This window comes from Lepidochelys olivacea (genome assembly GCF_965140295.1).
Source record: "Lepidochelys olivacea isolate rLepOli2 genome assembly, chromosome: 11".
Taxonomy (NCBI): domain Eukaryota; kingdom Metazoa; phylum Chordata; order Testudines; family Cheloniidae; genus Lepidochelys; species Lepidochelys olivacea.
In genome coordinates this window covers 21,480,648-21,499,700 of record NC_140421.1, presented here as the reverse complement: position 1 = coordinate 21,499,700, position 19,053 = coordinate 21,480,648, and the positions used below count along the sequence as shown (strand labels likewise).

Genomic DNA, 19,053 nt, shown 5'->3' with positions numbered 1-19,053 from the left:
GACCCTTATTTGTTGTTCAAAGATCAGAACTGCCTTAGGCTCCTGGGAAACATAACTCCTTATACATATATGTTCCCTTATGCCAGACTGCATCTCGACAGTATGCAAGAATGGCTCAAGTCAGTCTACCATCTTCAGCTACACCACTTAGACAAGATAGTATGGATACCAGCCAGGATATAATCATCTCTAAATTGGTGGATGAGCCAAGACAACATGGAAGTGCGAAAAGGAACAAATTAGGTTTTCCAATTGGATAAGTGTTAATAGAATAATCCCTTTTTCTTGCGTCCAGGGAGTGTTAGCTTACTATTTTTAATGCAAGCTTCTTTTCAGGTCAACTTTTAACTTGAACAGTATTTTTCAGATAAGGACATTTGCTTATTCTTAGCCAACCAACAATTTATTAATCCACCCAGAACAATGAACAGATCATCACTTACATGCAAACACAACCAATGTCCGTGGTATGTACTACATACACATTACAGTCTTGCATTCTATAATCACAGGGTAAAGTTGAGGCTCAGCAGTTATATCAAAGAAAAATGCATATTACCAAGATTTCTTATTTCATTTACTTATGATAATAAATTCTCAATTCCTAACACATTTATCACACTTCCAAGGATGTGCTGGTCTTTAAGGCCCCTTTAAATGTGTGTTTACTCCTCTTTGACTGAACTAGTCCAAAAGACGCAAGTTTAGAATATTAAAAACAATTGTGCAAAGTTATCATTTTCAGTCTCTCCTAGGTCAGTTTGCTTGGCCTTATAAAGGAGTTAAAATCTAAAATATGGTTATTTTGAGGTCTCACTAGAGAGTGTAGACTCAGAAAGATAACCTTCAGTTATTTATGATAAAGAATAAAAGGGGAAAAAAATCAAAATGAAATCTCAACACTTCTTATCCTGTTAACTCTGGGATGGGAGAATGTCCTTTCCACAAAGCTGGTCCAGGAATTAGTTGCACTTAGGATGCTGCAGCTTCTTTTGGGGCCAGTCAACTCTCTTGAGCACATGGTGACCTCAGTTTTATGTAACCTAGTTTCAGGCTCATTAGAGGGATCCATTGTCTGCTTCCTATTGGACACTTGTCAGGTGGGTCATTAGATTTCATTTCTCTTATTTTCACTGTTGCTTCCATTGGTATCCAATGGATGCCTTTTTGGTGTATAACAAATTTAATTTTTATTGGAGACTTTTAAAATTTGATTAATTTCAATGAGTTTATTTAATTATTAACTCCCATTATTAATTGGGATTCCCCTCTTTTAACCAATTTCTTTTAATATTTCAAAGTTATACCTTAGTTTATATCTTTTAATTTACCTTCCCTTCCTTCTGCCTGAAAATTCCTATTATTTCTAAGATGCAAAAATAATTACAATCCAAACCAACAAAATCCTTATAATCTTCTAAAATGGGAGGACATACTCACAAGGCAAGCAAATGTGCAGCTTCTAATTTGGGATGTGTCAAGGTTCCTCCCCCACTCTGAACTCTAGGGTACAGATGTGGGGACCTGCATGAAAAACCTCCTAAGCTTATCTTTACCAGCTTAGGTCAAAACTTCCCCAAGGTACAAAATATTACACCCGTTATCCTTGGACTGGCCGCTACCACCACCAAACTAATACTGGTTACTGGGGAAGAGCTGTTTGGACGTGTCCTTCCCCCCAAAATACTTCCCAAAACCTTGCACCCCACTTCCTGGACAAGGTTTGGTAAAAAGCCTCACCAATTTGCCTAGGTGACTACAGACCCAGACCCTTGGATCTTAAGAACAATGAACAATCCTCCCAACACTTGCACCCCCCCTTTCCTGGGAAATGTTGGATAAAAAGCCTCACCAATTTGCATAGGTGACCACAGACCCCAACCCTTGGATCTGAGAACAATGAAAAAGCATTCAGTGTTTTACAAGAAGACTTTTAATAAAAAATAGAAGTAAATAGAAATAAAGAAATCCCCCCTGTAAAATCAGGATGGTAGATATCTTACAGGGTAATTAGATTCAAAAACATAGAGCACCCCTCTAGGCAAAACCTTAAGTTACAAAAAAGATACACAGACAGAAATAGTTATTCTATTCAGCACAATTCTTTTCTCAGCCATTTAAAGAAATCCTAATCTAACACATACCTAGCTAGATTACTTACTAAAAGTTCTAAGGCTCCATTCCTGGTCTATCCCTGGCAGAAACCAGCATACAGACAGACACAGACCCTTTGTTTCTCTCCCTCCTCCCAGCTTTTGAAAATATCTTGTTTCCTCATTGGTCATTTTGGTCAGGTGCCAGCGAGGTTACCTTTAGCTTCTTAACCCTTTACAGGTGAGAGGAGCTTTCCCCTGGCCAGGAGGGATTTCAAAGGGGTTTACCCTTCCCTTTATATTTATGACAGGATGAGAGACAGATTATCCATGGTTTTATTTGCTATGCAAGGAAAGCAATGTGCAGTTTATGCATTGGGGAAACATGTGGCCTGGATTTCTTGGGGTAACAGGTAGTTTGCCCAATTTTATGTTCAATCCTGCAACCACATTTCTAGTTTACATAACATAAGAACATAAGAATGGCCATATTGGGTCAGACCAAAGGTCCATCCAGCCCAGTATCCTGTCTACTGATAGTGGCCAATGCAAAGTGCCCCAGAGGGAGTGAACTTAACAGGTAAAGATCAAGTGACCTCTCCTGCCATCCATCTCCACCCTCTGACAAACAGAGGCTAGGGACATTCCTTACCCATCCTGGCTAATAGCCATTAGTGGACTTAACCTCCATGAATTTATTGAGTTCTCTTTTAAACCCTGTTATAGTCCTAGCCTTCACAACCTCCTCAGGCAAGGAATTCCACAGGTTGACTCTGCTGAGTGAAGAAGAACTTCCTTTTATTTGTTTTAAACCTGCTACCCTTAGTTTGCTTAACTCACTAGAACTGGAAATGTCCCCAAGCATCTATTTATTCACTCACAATGTGCAATGCACCAGTTTGCTCAGGAAAGCAGGGTGTCACCCTTCTTGGTAACTAAGTTCTTTTTAGCTAGATTGAGAGGGAGAAAAAGGTTGCAAATTATGAGAGAGATTGATGCCTACATAGTTAACAATAATCTGATTTAGCCATGTTAGTTTCTCTTCTTAGGGAGAGGAATTCCTGACCTAGGCTGATATGTGGGTCTTTAGACAAAGTTTCTTGAATGATATGAATCATTTGCTTCATTATCTTTACTTTCTAGGCAGATCCTATTCCGGGATAAACAGAGATGGATAGCTTTATTGATGTTGATTAGGGCCAGAAGGAATCTGTAGTTAAACATTTAAGACATATCTGTTCTATATATCCCTTGCACACATGTGCAGAGGAGTCTCGTTCTCACTGGTTCTCCCCTGTATTACCTTGGGAATGGACACTTCCACCATGGGGTGGAGAGGGCATTTGGACAACCTGCAGGCTCATGGCTTGAGGTCCACTCAAAAGGCTAAATTAAACCTAAATCTCCTTGAGTTTGCTTACAATATCCAGAGTGTGTCAGCAGTTCCTGCCATACATTCAGAGGACTATCCAGGTGCTCACTGACAACAGCACAGCAGTGTTTTATGTGAACAAGCAGAGGGATGCCAGGTCAGACAGCCTGTGTCAGGAGAAATGAGGTTGTCAAATTTCTGCATATAGAACTTGTTAACTCTCATGGTTTTGTGCCCTCCAGGAGTTCAGAATGTCCTAGCAGACTGCCTGAGCAGGTTTTTGAACCTGGATCACAAATGGTCTCTCAATACAACCATTTGAAGATCACTGTTTTAAGTAGGGAGAGTTCCTACAGTGGATTTGTTCGCAATTCACTAGAACTGGAAGTGTCCTTAATTCTGTTCAAGAAGGGGTAACAGTCTCAAGTACATCTCCGACAGTTTCCTGTTACGTTGGGACAAGGGCTTGCTGTATACATATCTACTGCTTCTTAGAAAGAAGGAGGCACACATGGGACATGAATCTCTGAAGTGTGGGGCACAGCAAAAAAAAAATTGTAAACCTGTGCCTTAGTAAATGGAAATATTTCTCCATCTTGGATGTTAGCCAGAGTACGTCTCCTATGCCATCTACAATTCAAAAGGTTTTGAACTCTTTTACATCTTAAAGAGTCAGGTCTGGCAGTCAGCTCCATTAAGGTACATCTGGCTGCAATTTCAGAATTTCACCCTCATATTACTGGAAGGACTGTTGTTGTTTTTCTTCTAATACTGTGACAACCAATTTCCTAGAAGGTCTAGCCAGGCTGTTCTTCACCTATCAGGAATCCAACTCCACCTTGGGACTTGAATTTAGTACTGTCAGCTCTTATTTGACCTCCATTTGAGCTCTTAGCATCCTGCTTATTGGTACACTTCTCAGTGAAGGTAGCCTTCTTAATAGCCATCACCTCTGCGAGGAGAATGGTAGAGTTACATGCCCTGGTGAGAGATCCTCCATAAACCATATTCTACAAGGACAAGGCACAGGTTGGGCCACACCCTAAATTTCTTTCCAAAGTAGTGCCTCAGATTTTCACCTCAGTCAGTCAATATACTTACCAGTCCTTCCCCGCCCCCAAACCACATGTTCACAAAGATGAACAAGAACTCCATACTTCAAATGTACTTTCAACGTCCATACGTTCAGGCTTCTTCCCAGCTTTTTGTATCCTATGCAGAATGAATGAGAAGTCATCCTGTCACAACACAACAACTCTCCAAATGGACTACCAGCTGCATTGTTCTATTATGCTCCCTGAGAAGCTTTTCAACATATTCAATTAGGGCACACTCGACCTCCATCCAGGAAACACTCCCATTGTGAACATCTGCAGAGCAGTGACATGGTCCTTTGTTCACAGATTGCTAGACACTGTGCAATTACTTCTGCATCAGGGGAAGATGTGATTGATGGGGAAAGTAGTCCTACAGTCCTAGCTCCACTTCCATCAAAAAACATTTGGGAGTCACCTTCAATGAAATGGATATATGCAATCACTAGAAGAAGAAAACAGTTACTTTTCTTTTGTAACTGTTGTTCTTCAAGATGCGTAGCATATGTTAATTATATGGCCAAACCTCTTTCCCCAAAGTATCAGAATCAGTGATCTAGAGTCTAGTTCAAAGGAACTGAAGGATGTTACAGGGCAGCTCCACCCATTATATCCTCAGCTTGGACCATGCAAAAAGCCAGAGTGCATTTCTGTCTGCCCCCGTGAGTACTGCTAGGGAAATCTCTCCAGCCCCAGTACATCAGATGGGTACCCACACCATTACACTGACCAACTGTTGTTGTTCAAGAAGGTGACTAACCATTCCCTCTCTCTTTGTATATTATTTGGGCTAATTACTATCCATTTTATCGATTCACACAATTCATGAAAACATCCCAAATATACTGTACTATAAATGATGCAAACATAAATGTATCCATAATTAGTCTAAATTATTGTAAATATACTAGAAGTCGGAAATATTTTATTCTTAGTCTTTCTTTGAGAAAATACTTCCTAAATAGAAACACAGACACCTGCTAAGGACAGAGGTATTTTTTCAGCATTTTTGTATCTTTGCAGCTATTCGTCACCTATCTGTGGTTAATTACCATATGTTTTATTCCGAAAATCATTTTTAATAAATGATTTGTTTCAGAACTAATCAGATAATTAAAAAATACTACAAAACCTGTCTCAATAGAAATTAACAGTAGCAGTAAGCAGAGCCATGCTTTTTCCTGACTTCTTGTATATCTTAATGTCACAGGGGAGGTGTTCAATTTCACACAGGAGTATGTACCAAATTAGTCATCTTGCATTAAATATTTGACTGTACATGAGTTCTATTAGAGAGCATAGCAAACAACATGATGCTAGTGTGTCTCGTCTTCTGAAAAAAACTTCAAATTACTTTTGAGTAAGGTGTCACTGTTTCTCTTTCCTTCCTACGACAATATTACAGTCAGGAGAAAAAATATAAGTTTTCTGTGTGAGTGGTGTTGGCAGTTTTCCTCAGGGCTCCACCAACCTTGAGTTAACAGTCCCCTTACTATTACACTAGAGCCCAGATAGCTCCAACCAAAGAGGACATCTGAATTTTGGCTCCTACATCTTCACATCAGTCTCCACCCTACACTAGTCTGAGTTCTACTGCTGCTGTTCTGAGAAGTTACTGGCCTTTGTCCTCAGGATGATGGTGCCTTTAAAGTCATCTGGATTTGAAAAAGAGGAAAGAGGCCTGAACCAGCAGAACAAAGTGAGATATCTTCCTCCTCAGACTACTTTTTTGTCCCTCCTGCCTAGATAGCTCTTTCTCTCTGTGTCTCTTGTGAGATCAGAGATCTCTCAGGTCTACCTCCTTCATTTAGACATTGAAGGGGACAGTGAGGTTACAGCTCTCACTAAAGGGATGTGCAAGGCTCTGACAGAGATGGGCAACTACTCTCCTCTACCTGTAAAATCTGTGCTTCCCTAGCCTAATAGCTGTTCAATAAATGCTCACAAGGAGAGGAACTAGGAGCTGGGATTTCATTCAATGCCCACTAAATTGCTATGGAACTCTTTCCATTACAGCATCAGCTCTTCTTCCTCTGTCTCCTTCCTCACACACAACCAGTGCATTTTTGTCCTCCCTTCCTATGTTCCTTTACTCTCCTATTCCTGCTCCCTCCATCATCAAACCTCCATGATTTCCCTAGACTGAGGGAAGGTCAACGGGCAGGGAGGATCATGGCCACCATCACAGAGCTAATACCACTTTAAAATCTCTCCCTACCCTTTACTAGAAGCATTGGGGACAACTAAGTAGTCCAAGAGGAAATAAGGATCCTGAACCATGCTTCAGAGCAGGAAGGAGAGATGTTTTATGGTCAAAGTACACTTCCTGTCTCCCCACTCCAAATGAAACTGGGCCACTTTTTCTTGAAGATGCTGAAGCTCTGGTATTCCTGGTATCCTTTTCCATGTTACCTGAACCAAAGAAAAAATAAACAGAGACAAGCAGGCCGTTTCCTATCAGTCTGGATATTGAGGAAATTTTACGGGAACTTGGAACATCCAGATGCAGAGCCTATTTTTCACAAATTCTTGGATCGACTTGACCCATTACCAAAATGTGAGGGTTTTAGCCTTGTATTCATACAGCCTCAGTCACCTTTCTTAAGAAGCTGTCTTTATCTGCAGACTGTTCTACGTCCCATAAGGATGCCTATAGCAGAAATCTGGAGACAAACTTTAAAAAAAATTGGTAACTGAGGGTGTTGTATCTTTCACCGCAGTAATCTATTGTGCCAAAGCTCTGGTTGTATCACTGTGGGTTTGGGTGTGGAGGGTGGGCAGCTAATTCTATACAGTCCAACAGCTCTTTATTCTTTTAATGTTGTGCTCTTTGATTTAGTCACATTTTCTCCCTACATCTTGACTGACAGTCACATAGGTTGGACTCTGGAATAATGCATTGCCGTAAAACTTGCAGATCAAGCAACCACTCACTACCACTTCATTTAAAGACTAGATTTTTCCTGACTCCATGGATCCACCTTAATAATCAAAATAATTCCTTTACGTTGTATGGAAGCCTTATATATCCTGTTCTCTCTTACTAGAAGAGAACCTTTTTCTGACCAAAGATCCAAATGACACACAGCTCCAAATAATCCAAGTTTAGGTTGAAGCTGGCTGATGACACTAAGATGGCAATGGAAAGTCTGTGATCGCAGAGGTGTATTCTCCACCCCATTCCCCATCCATTATTAGTGAAGCAATATTACCAATGAACATCAGTTGATCTCATTTTCTTCAGGGTCTTGTGTTCAGCTCTTTCACAGAAATATCTTGGTTCATTCACTTTCCCATCGCTTCCCATGTTAAGTGGAAGAGACCTTCTTATTCAGCATTTCAGAGAAAATTTCAGAGCAGCTTGCACTTTCTCAAACCCATTCATTTGGATGTTTAGTTTAAGATTGCTGAGGTTTTATTCAATCATACAGTGGTCACCATTAAAAGACAACTTTTACCCATGGTTAGAGCAGGTAATCAGTTGTGTGTAAAATGACCATTAAAAATATCTGTGATTTATTCATGGTTAGGAGCATTTCCAATGTGCCACTTTATACTTCAGTCTCATTTCAGATCCTATCTGTGGTAGTTGCATCTGTTCATACTCAGATTTCTGGTCTGCCATACGTGGATGATTGACTAGTCCTTGCATGATCTCCACAAGAAGCAATAGTTATACTTTGAGACTTGGTTTAGCTGGTAGCCCATCAGAATTTCTGGTGAACTTTGAGAAAAATGAATTGGTGCTTTCTCAGCTGTTAGACCATCTCAAAAGTGATCACAATACCGGCAGCGGTATTCCCTCTGAAGAAATGAATCTCACCAACAAAGAGAGAAGCAAGCCTTTCAGATGTTGAAGTCATGATATATTTCACAGTCTCTGCACAGGCTGCTGTTGCTGATACCCCTTTTCCAGTCCCCTGAGAGCACCCCTTTCAAGTGGCAGGATCATGCTTCCACTTCTCCTTGGGATGCGGCACCACACACCAACCACTCCCTGACAGTTTTCTCTAGATTGCACCCCACCGTGATACCTACCAGCCCTAATTGAGTTAGCATCTGCAAGTTTTCTTTAAGGAGCCCGTGAACAGTGATATTATACAGTAACACAGAGGCATGTTCTCTGAAACAAAATGTGTATTTAAAATAACATAGTTCCATATGCATATTGTCTTACCCAGGACTGGCATTCCCCGCAGATCTGTAGGTGGACTTGCCTTAGCCTGAGGTTCCCTCATTGTCCTGTTGTAACCTGCTTGATGCAGACCCTGACTCTTAATCAGTCTCTCTCTGGGTCACCCTGAAGCATGCTCTGTTTCTCCCTGTGATATCTACCAGTTCATAGAATCAAAGAATATTAGGGTTGGAAGAGACCTCAGGAGGTCATCTAGTCCAATCCCCTGATCAAAGCAGGACCAACACCAACTAAATCATCCCAGCCAGGCCTTTGTCAAGCTGGGCCTTAAAAACCTTGAAGGATGGAGATTCTACCACCTCCCTAGGTAACCCATTACAGTGCTTCACCACCCTACCTAGTGAAATAGTGTTTCCTAAGAGCCAACCAAGACTTCCCCCACTGCAGCTTGAGACCATTGCTTCTTGTTCTGCCATCTGCCATCACTGAGAACAGCCTAGCTCCATCCTCTTTGGAACCCCCTTTCAGGTAGTTGAAGGCTGCTATCAAATCCCCCCTCACTCTTCTCTTCTGCAGACTAAATAACCCCATTTCTCTCAGCCTTTCCTCATAAGTCATGTACACCAGCCCCATAATCATTTTTGTTGCCCTCCACTGGACTCTCTCCAATTTGTCCACATCCCTTCTGTATTGGGGGGACCTAAACTGACCACAGTACTCCAGGTGTGGCCTCACCTATGCCAAATAGAGGGGAATAATCACTTCCCTCCATCTGCTGGCAACGCTCCTACTAATACAGCCCAATATGCCATTGGCCTTCCTGGCAACAAGGGCACACTGCTGACTCGTATCCAGCTTCTTGACCACTGTAATCCTCAGGTCCTTTTCTGCAGAACTGCTGCTTAGCCAGTCAGTCCCCAGCATGGGATTCTTCCTTCCTAAGTGCAGGATTCTGCACTTGTCCTTGTTGAACCTCAGATTTCTTTTGGCCCAATCCTCCAATTTGTCTAGGTCACCCTGGATCCTATCCCTACCCTCCAGCATATCTACGTCTCCCCCCAGCTTAGTGTCATCTGAGAACTTGCTGAGGGTGCAATTCATCCCATCATCCAAATCATTAATACAGATATTGAACAAAACCAGCCCCAGGACTGATCCCTGGGGCACTCCGCTTGATACTGGCTGCCAACTAGACATCAAGCTGTTGATCACTATCCATTGAGCCCGGCAATCTAGCCAGCTTTCTATCCACCTTGTAGTTCATTCATGCAATCCATACATCTTTAACTTGCTGGCAAGAATACTGTGGGAGACTGTATCAAAAGCTTTGCTAAAGTCAATATATCATATCCACTGCTTTCCCCATATCCACAGAGCCAGTTATCTCATCATAGAAGGTAATCAGGTTGGCCAGGCATGCTTGCCCTTGGTGAATCCATGTTGACTGTTCCTGATCACCTTCATCTCCTCCAAGTGCTTCAAAATTGATTCCTTGAGGACCTACTCCATGATTTTGCTGGGGACTGAAGTGAGCTGAGCAGTCTGTAGTTCCCTGGGTTCTCTTTCTTCCCTTTTTTAAATGTGAGCACTATATTTGCCTTTTTCCTATTGTCCAGGACCTCCTCCGATCGCCATGAATTTTCAAAGGTAATGGTAATGGCCAGTTGAGCTGACCACTTCTCCCCTACCTTTCTGCCAGGGGCACCTTTTAACAGACCAGTAGATTTTGATCTCTCTCTTCGCCCAACAGCGCTTCCTCATGGTGTGACTGAGGAGTCCCTCTTCCCAGCTATTAATCTGGTTATTGTTTGAGAGAATGTTCCTTATTTAGGCCATTGTTTCAGCTGTCCCAAGTGGTTTCTTCAATAACAAACCCTTTTTTTGATCTAACTGTGCACTCAGGCATGGTACTTGTAAAAACTGTGCACAGCAACACATGATACTTGTAAAAATACAAATATTTCCCAATTCTCACAATACAGATGCTCAAACAGGCACAGTGACTATGTTTCAGGATTCCAATCCGCATCTACACTCCCTCCATCACCAGTGGAATTCCAAGGTGGAGGGAGGACCTTGGACACTTTGTCAGATGCTGGGAGGAATCGCCCACAAAAAAAAAAAAAAAACTTTAAAGGAAATGACTTTGTAGGATCCTCACAAGAGGATAGGCATATTGGACAACAACCATTAAAGCTATGGGTGTAACTTTTTTTCATCGAGTGATTGCTCAGTGTTTATGGTTCAGACAATAGGCAGCTTTTTGCAATGGTTACCTCTCTTCCACTCCTGAACTTCTTCAGTTCATGCCTAGTGGACTGTTAAGTGCCCAACACTACAGATGGTTTCTTTGAGAAAAGTTAATTCATTTTTCCCACCACCCTTCACTGCAGTTGTGCTCTGCCTTCCTCTGACCCAACACAATATGGATTCATCCTTCTAAAATCTGAAGATAATTGTGGCCCCATCAATGTGACACATCAGAATATTAGGAGGTTATGGTTTGATTATAAGGCAAGACTTTCCGAGTCTCAAACCACAGGAGGGCTCTGCCCTTTCTGCTTCTTGGTCGCTTTCTTAAATATTGCTTCTAGAGCTCAGTTAAGACCTCTCTCATCTAGAAAGGTAGGAACCTTGGTTGATTAGGGAATATGAGCATGAAAAGTCTCTCCCTCATCTGCCACCCAGGACCACAATTTGATTGGTGTAATGATGCTTTCCTACTGGTATGCTATACATAGCTTCCAAAACTCCTAGCATAGCTACTCTATGGTCATGTAATCTTCCCCCATCAATCATTGCTATCATAATGGGACTCTCAGTAGAAGAGTCTATGCAACGTTTGTTTGTTTGCCTAACCCAGTGGTTCCCAAACTTGTTCCACCACTTGTGCAGGGAAAGCCCCTGGAGGGCCGAGCCGGTTTGTTTACAGTACGTCCCTCGGCCCGCGCCGCTTCCAGCAGCTCCCATTGGCGGACGTGGCAGGTAAACAAACTGGCCTGGCCCTCCAGGGGCTTTCCCTGCACAAGTGGCGGAACAAGTTTGGGAACACTGGCCTAACCTATTTTATGTATACCTATCATGATAGCATCTGGCTGTTAGGGAGCCCTTTGCTTTGGCTGAGTGCATAGGAAAGCATTTCTCATAATATGCTTCATCTTTGACATAGTCTTTGACTTAATTTCTGTGTCATCAGCCTTCCTCACCATTTGGTAAGAAGAAGGTTATTATGTCTCCATTCCTGGACATAGGACACTCAAATCAAACAAGCTCTGATTGTTGTTCTCTTTCAAAGACTGGTAGTAGGTCTTAAATAAAGCTCAGAAAGACTAAGCAGAAGATAAGAGACCAAATGCAAGAAACCAAACTCCTTTACTTTTCTTGCCACAGAAATCACTCCAGATTATGACACTAATTGGGATCAGACTTCAACTAGCCCTTCTCAAGGCTGTTCAGAACCTAACCAAAACCAGGCAGTTCAAAACCAAACCAGGCAATGAAGGCCACAAATATAGCAAAAAAAAAAAAATCATACAAGTTTCCACTCTCCAAAATAGCAAAATTCACCATTTTGCAAGAAAATTCCAAATGACCAGTGAGTGCTATTTGTGGTCTTGTATATCTACTAGAGAGAACTCAATCAACTTCAGCCAGCTTACCACTGCTCTCCTTTTCCCATCTCATCAAATTCAAGATAACAAAGTTATTGGCAGCTGTAAAACACCTTGCATACATTCAAGCAATAAAGCCTGTCTCAGCTGGAGACTTCTAGCTCTTTGTACCATAGTTTGCTATTGTTCCCAGTTTTGTTTACTATTCTGATTATGTTTACAAATAAAATATGAAAACCTAAAATGCATAAGTACTACATAAATATACAGTAAGTATAATATATCTTTTGATATGAATAATAATAAATGCAGTGGTTACTTTGTATTTTGAATACCATCAAATATTGTGTATTCAAACATATGTAAAAAAGTGGACCTGATTCTTTTCCTTTTTAGGGGCTAAACAATGTGATTGCAATAGACTTTGATTATAGAGAGGAGTTCATCTATTGGATTGATTCCAGCAGACCAAATGGCAGCAGAATAAACAGAATGTCTTTGAATGGAAGTAACATAAAGGTAATTGGGAACTAATAATAATATCATTACAAGAATTAGGGAAGTATTAATAAATAAAGTTAAGATCAGATAGAAAAAATACTGTGTCTGGTCTTTATTAAATCCCTAAAATGTGATTAATGTTTCTTTTTCATAATAGAAGTCCAAGATCCATTTCTGTTTCTCAGCTAACATGCACCTGATTAAACCTGAGAACTGTGACCTCTGCAATGTAATAAAAATTTCTAGACTAGAAATGCAATAATTAATCCAGAACTAATCAAAAGAATTGTGTCCCTGAGCCAAATGCTATGTGACTTAAAAGGTGGTTCGGTATAAGACTTATATTGTGTATAAATTGATCAGTTAACAGATGTAAGTCAAGAAACAGTGTACACTGATCTAGCAATCTGGAGTATAACTTCTTCCATAATTTGTGATTTATGTGCTAGTCTGTGCCTAGTCTGCAGAAATGCTGGAGTTAATTTAATGTAACTGCTATGGAAAATCCAGAGCAAGATCATGTCCTTGCTTCTGCACAGTAAAAGTTCTGTCTCTGGCAGTAGAGCAAGTTCAGTGTTTCAGCTATTACTCATCTTTGTTCATTTAAACCATTTATTTTTCTTAATTTGGGGAAACTAGTGAATAGTTTTTTTATACTCAGTCTCTCTGAGTCTGTCCTGTCCTGGGAATCAGTGACACTGTGATGGGATTCAACTCACCTCTGTGGCACCTCCTGCTGGCTGTCCTGGGAATTAGTTTAGTTTGCTAGTGCGCCCTCATCTGGTGACTTCTTGCCACGATCACATCTGCTCCAGGAAGTGTGTTATCCCAAAGAACACAGCATCCTCTTCAGGACACAGCCCTCCGGCTGTGTCACACTCTGTTCTCCTCAATTCCAGGGCAACCATAGTCCCCTGTCCAGCCACTTCCTCAGTGGCAATTGAGGGAAAGAGGGGAACCCAGACCCACCCGCTATTCTGGGTCTCAGCCCAGGGACCCGATAGACTGCAGCCACATGTTGCATCCCCTCCAACCTCGCAGTGTACTTCCCTGGGTCACTTCCCCACAGCCCCAGCACCTTCTCTGCCCTTATCTCAGGGCTGCAGCATGCCAGCAGTCAGCCAGGAGCTTGCTCTTGCTCCCCTGATCCTGCCAAGCACTGCTCTGTCCAAGGTACTAGTTGCCTTCCACCCACAAGGCAGCCAGTTCTCCTCAAGCTCCAGGGAGTGACTGACCCTGCTTTGCAGCCCTTCTTATATGGGCCAGCCCGGCCCCGATTGGCTGCTCCTCATAGCCCTCTCCAATTGGCCGTCTCCTGCACATCCTCCCTAGGGTCCTCTCCAATTGGCTACCTGTTGCGCAGCCTCCCGAGGGTTCTATTAACCCTTTATGGGCTTGTGTGGGGCATATGCCCCATCACAGAAACATCGAGGCATTTGGATTCTCAGGTTCCTCTGCTGCAGTGTTCTCTGCCAGACTCATCACCCTTGGCTACAGAACAGAGCTACCTAATGTCCATGTCTTTTTGTACTTACTTTAGCTAGCTTTCCTTGTTTCTAGTATATATTGGTTGTTTTTAAATCTAGAGTTAGTTAGTTAGCTGTCAGATTAGTTGCCTGTTGGCATATCTTTGGAAAATTTTAGTTTTTTATTCTGGTAGATATTTTTGTCCAGGTACCAGAACTTTAGGGTATGTAACCCGAACTCTCTGGGATTTCAGCATTGCCCCTTCTCCCTTTTTTGTTTTGGGCAGTCTCATGTTCCTAACAAAAAAGAAACAAACAAAAAAAAAAAACAACCCTACCAGAACAAGACACTCCTCTGCAAGTGCTTTTCCCCCAAGGTGAAGATTACAGAACAAACAACATGTAACAGATGTGTAATCATGTTGCTTAAAGTACTTCTGGAACGTGTTTAGATACTACAGTGGCAAGCACAGCATAAAAAGCTACACAGAATACAATAGAATAGCAGAAGTACCATCTGCAAGTCCTTCTCAAAAAGGACTTTAGAAGCCAGAGTAGCGCACTTGCAGATGTTTCTTCTTTACTGCTCCAGGAGATGGGTGTGAGACCCAGTGTTTCTGACCCCCCCCCTGAAAACCTTCTCCTCTTTCCAGAAGTGCTCTGAACAGTTTCTCTGGTAGGATGAACAAGGTCTCTGAGAAACAGAGCACTGCTCCTCAGGGAAAGTGAGTAGTAGATTTCCTACAAAAAAACTTCACGAAGAAGAGATCTAAGTCCTCACAGTGCTTCCATTCTAAGGAGATTCCATGGCCAAGTATGACTACTGTAGAAAGTCTGAAGGATCTCTGTACTGAGGCTTTGGTACCACATCCCAACACTAAATTGACTGATACATTGGTACAGACTGTTTCAGTGCTTGCTACAGTAGTTACCGTAGCATCAATGTTGCCGTGGTTTTGCCACTTCTTTCAGTACTGAGTAAATCCTTGGCATCAACACTGGCACTCTCCACTCCTTTATTCTCCCCTCTAGCTGTGGTGCTTGTGTTGCCACTCTCTTTGGTAACAGTTAAATATGTGGAACCAGGAGATTTGTTTTGGAGAAAACCGGTGTTATCTCCAGCTCTGAACATAAGATCATCAGTACCAGGTGCTGCAATATCTTTGCTACTGGGGGTTTCCCAAGGTCTGACTGTCTATAGACTTTCTGTGCAGCCTAGTACTCTAGCTTTGTCAGCCCCTCTCCCAACCCTTTGCATGTGAACTACACTCTTTTGCCTTCAGCTGAAGGTATGCACACTCTGCACTCTTATTTTGGCGGCATGTAGAATACATACCCACTACTCCCCTTAGCATGAGTATAAATAGCAGTGTAGCCAGTGAGGGATGACTTAGGTGAGTAAAGACACACCTGAAGGATGTAAGTATGTACCTATATGTTCTCTACTTGCCCAAGCCGTGCCTCCTGTTGACACACTGTTCTTAGCAGTGTTGTGTCCTGCTGCTTCTCCACAGCTGGAGCCTTCCCCTGATACAGGGAAAGACTCCAGCAGTGGGGAGCCAGCAAGGAAAGGCTCTGCCAGCCCCACTGCTGTCAGAGGGAAAGACTCCTGCAGAGGGGAAAGGCTGTGCCAACTCTCATCTGTTGGAGCCTTTCTCCTCTTCAGGGAAAGGCTCTGGCAGGGGGAGGAAGCTGGGAAAGGCTCAGCCTTTCCCTACTGCCTGCCCCCTGTCAGAGTCTTTGCTCACCTCAGTGTAAGGCTCCAGCAATGGGGAGCTGCTGAAGCTTTTCCCAACTGTCTCCCCCAGCCTCCTTTTCACTGCAGCATTTAGCTACACATATCCTACGTGCCACCACCAGTGGTGTGTAGTGTAGACATAGCCTAAATCACAGAGAAGAAGATAAGGGTCTCCTATATAGTCTCCTAAGACACCTTCATGTGATCTTTGTTGATGAGCAAGAAAGTCTAGGGATTCTTCCTAGTCCAGATATTACAGATACCTCATATACCTTGGTACCTACCTGTGGCCTTTGCGCTGCTACCTTGTAATATCCAAGCATGTCCCTTTTGGAACACATGCTGTACATACAGACCAGAAAGTCAACTTCTGTACCAACCTTGAGGGGAAAATCTTCAGCTACAGCCTCTCAATCTACATCTCTGTTGTTGACTCCATAAAAGCTCATCCATTCTGGGGAAGCTTCTGAAGAGGGTCCACCATGTTTGCAGTTTGAGGAATGTTAAGAACCATTTCATTCTCATGCCCAAAGGTAGCAGTGGTTTCCTCAACCCCATCTCACATGGGTTATTTAAAATATTTTCAAGATTTGATCAAGAAATGTGGCAGAGTCTTTAGATATTCTCCTTGAAGAGGTTCAAAAATCCTCACATAAACTTATCTATACGTTTCAGTCAGCTATGCAAGGGATGGTAACTTCCCCGGTTCTCGTGGACCTGCCAGGAATGGAACTGCCATGTACCTGCCAGGAATTTATGGAAGATACAGACTGCTCCAGTCCCTACATCAAAGATATCAAACAAGAAATATTATGCCCCATCTGCAGGAGTCAAATTTATCTATACACACATGATACTGGGCTGCTTAGTAGCTGTTGCAGCTATTGAGAAATTAAAAGAGCAACAAAAAATGACTTCAAAAGAATACGAAGAAAAAGTGTCTAGATTTATTTGACTGCAAAACTTATCCTTCAATGATTTCAAACTGTTGGATCCTACTGGCCTGTTCTGAGTTTATGAACTATGACAAGTTTTCTGCTTTTGTTGACAAACTACCTCCAAAGAAGAGAGAGGATTTGTCAACTTTAATTTAGAAGAGAACTAATCATGAGAACATCTATCCAAGAGTCTCTTGAAGTGATTGACTCCACTTTTAGATTTCTGGCCACATTGGTAGTCATGAGAAGGGCATTCTGGCTTTAAACATCAGTGTTTCGACACACAGTTCAGTCAGTGGGTGAAGAACTACCTTTTGAGAGCCTGGACCTTTTTAGCTTGAAAACTGATGATGTCTTTCACATCTGAAGGAATCATAGGCCACATTGTGATCTCTTGGAGTATTCATATCTGGCCCTAAAAGAGAACAGAGTAGGCTTCATACTTATTCAAGACAGAGATTTGCGCTGGGTTCAAAGAGTTGCAGAGCCTCCAAGAAAGAGGCACAGTTTTCAAAAGAAGAGACCTTCTCAGCATCCTTTACACATCAGACTACATTGGCTGTGAAACAACCATTTTGATGGGTAGGTCAAAAGTAGCGATATCATTTTTCAAGATCTAGACCCTGGCATCCGTTCCTTCAGAAATTAAGTAAACTTCTTCCAAGAATGTATGGGCTTCAGTTACATCAGACTGCTAGGTATTGGAAATGGAATCAGTCATGTTCACAGAGCCTGTATTGCAGTCCTTCCCTGTATGCAGAGTCAATTTAGTTCAAATCATGACAGACAACACAGCTGTATGTTCTATATAAATAGGCAGTGAAGGGCAAGATCATTCCTGTTGTGTCAGGAGGCAATTCAAATATGGAATTGGTGTATCCATCATCAGCTATCCCTCACTATGATTCACCAAGAGAACATTTTAGCTGAAAAGATGAGCTTGCTTCTTTCGTCTACTGTGAATGGAAAGTAAAGGACTCTGTTGTACAGAATATATTTAAGGAATTGGGTTACCCATCAATAGACTTCTTTGTAACAGACAAAATCAGCATGTTGGAACGTCTATTCAGGGAGATGACAGAACCTAGGATCTCTTTCAGATGCATTTGTAACTTCCTGGTCAATAGGTCTGCTCTATATGTACCGTCTAATTCCCTTAATCTCCAGAGTGCTAAAAAGATCAGGCAGGATGTGGCCTCTGTCATTTTAATTTCTCGTACCCGCCAAAGACATTACTGGTACCTGGAATTGATTTTGCTGTCAGTTCATCCCTCAAGGGCCTTACTACTTCTACTAGCCTTATTAATGCAAGACAAAGGCAGAGTACTTCAATCTCTCAACCTCACCCGGCTACTGGATGGATGTTGTTCCTAGAGCCATTGTGTTCCACAAACGTTCAAAATGTATTCATTAGTGCGTCTTTTCTACTGTTGGACAAACTTATGTGACACAGTGGAAAAAGTGTATAAGTTGGCATGAACCAAGACATTTCAATTCCTGTGATACCCAAATCCCTATTATTTTAGATTATTTATTTTTCTCTGAAGGATGCAGGGTTGTCCATTTGTTCAGTTAGGGTTCACTTAGCTGCTAACTGTGCACATCATACATCATCTAGCCATCAAAAGATGTTCTATTTTTAACATCCTAATGTAACTGATTTTTGAGGGACTTACTAGTGTCTGTCCACCAATTAAGGAGCCACCTCCGCCATGGGACTTCATTGTACTTCTGTCTGCTCTTCTTTTGAACCTATAGCAACCTGTTCCTTGCTGCATCACTTGATGGTTTTTGATCACAGTCATTTCAGCCACAAGAACTGGAGAATGTCAAGCCCTCATGGCTGACATACCATATTCAGTTTTTCATCCAGATAAAATATCTCTGAGATCCATTCCACTCAAAGGTGGTCATGGGCTTCCACTTGAATCAAATGATGTATGTACCTATTTTATTTGCCTTTTATTTGCAAAGAACTAAAGCCCTTTCTGAACTTTCCCAGGATTGTTTATAGCAATTGCTGAGAGAATGAAGGGTTATCAAGTTTCAACCTTAAAACTATGTAAATTTAGATTATGGGTTGTATTAAGGCCTGTTATGATATA

At 41.9% G+C, this 19,053-nt stretch overlaps 1 protein-coding gene across 1 annotated transcript in view; it reads left to right on the top strand.

The window, feature by feature from the left end:
* LRP1B (LDL receptor related protein 1B) overlaps nt 1–19,053 on the top strand; it is a gene marked incomplete at its 5' end in the record, with an annotated part of 885,246 nt that overhangs the window by 639,097 nt on the left and 227,096 nt on the right. Inside the window, one exon of the mRNA XM_084642729.1 lies at nt 12,702–12,824. Within this exon, the coding sequence (XP_084498855.1) occupies nt 12,702–12,824 (123 nt within the window). The remainder of the gene's footprint in view (nt 1–12,701; nt 12,825–19,053) is intronic.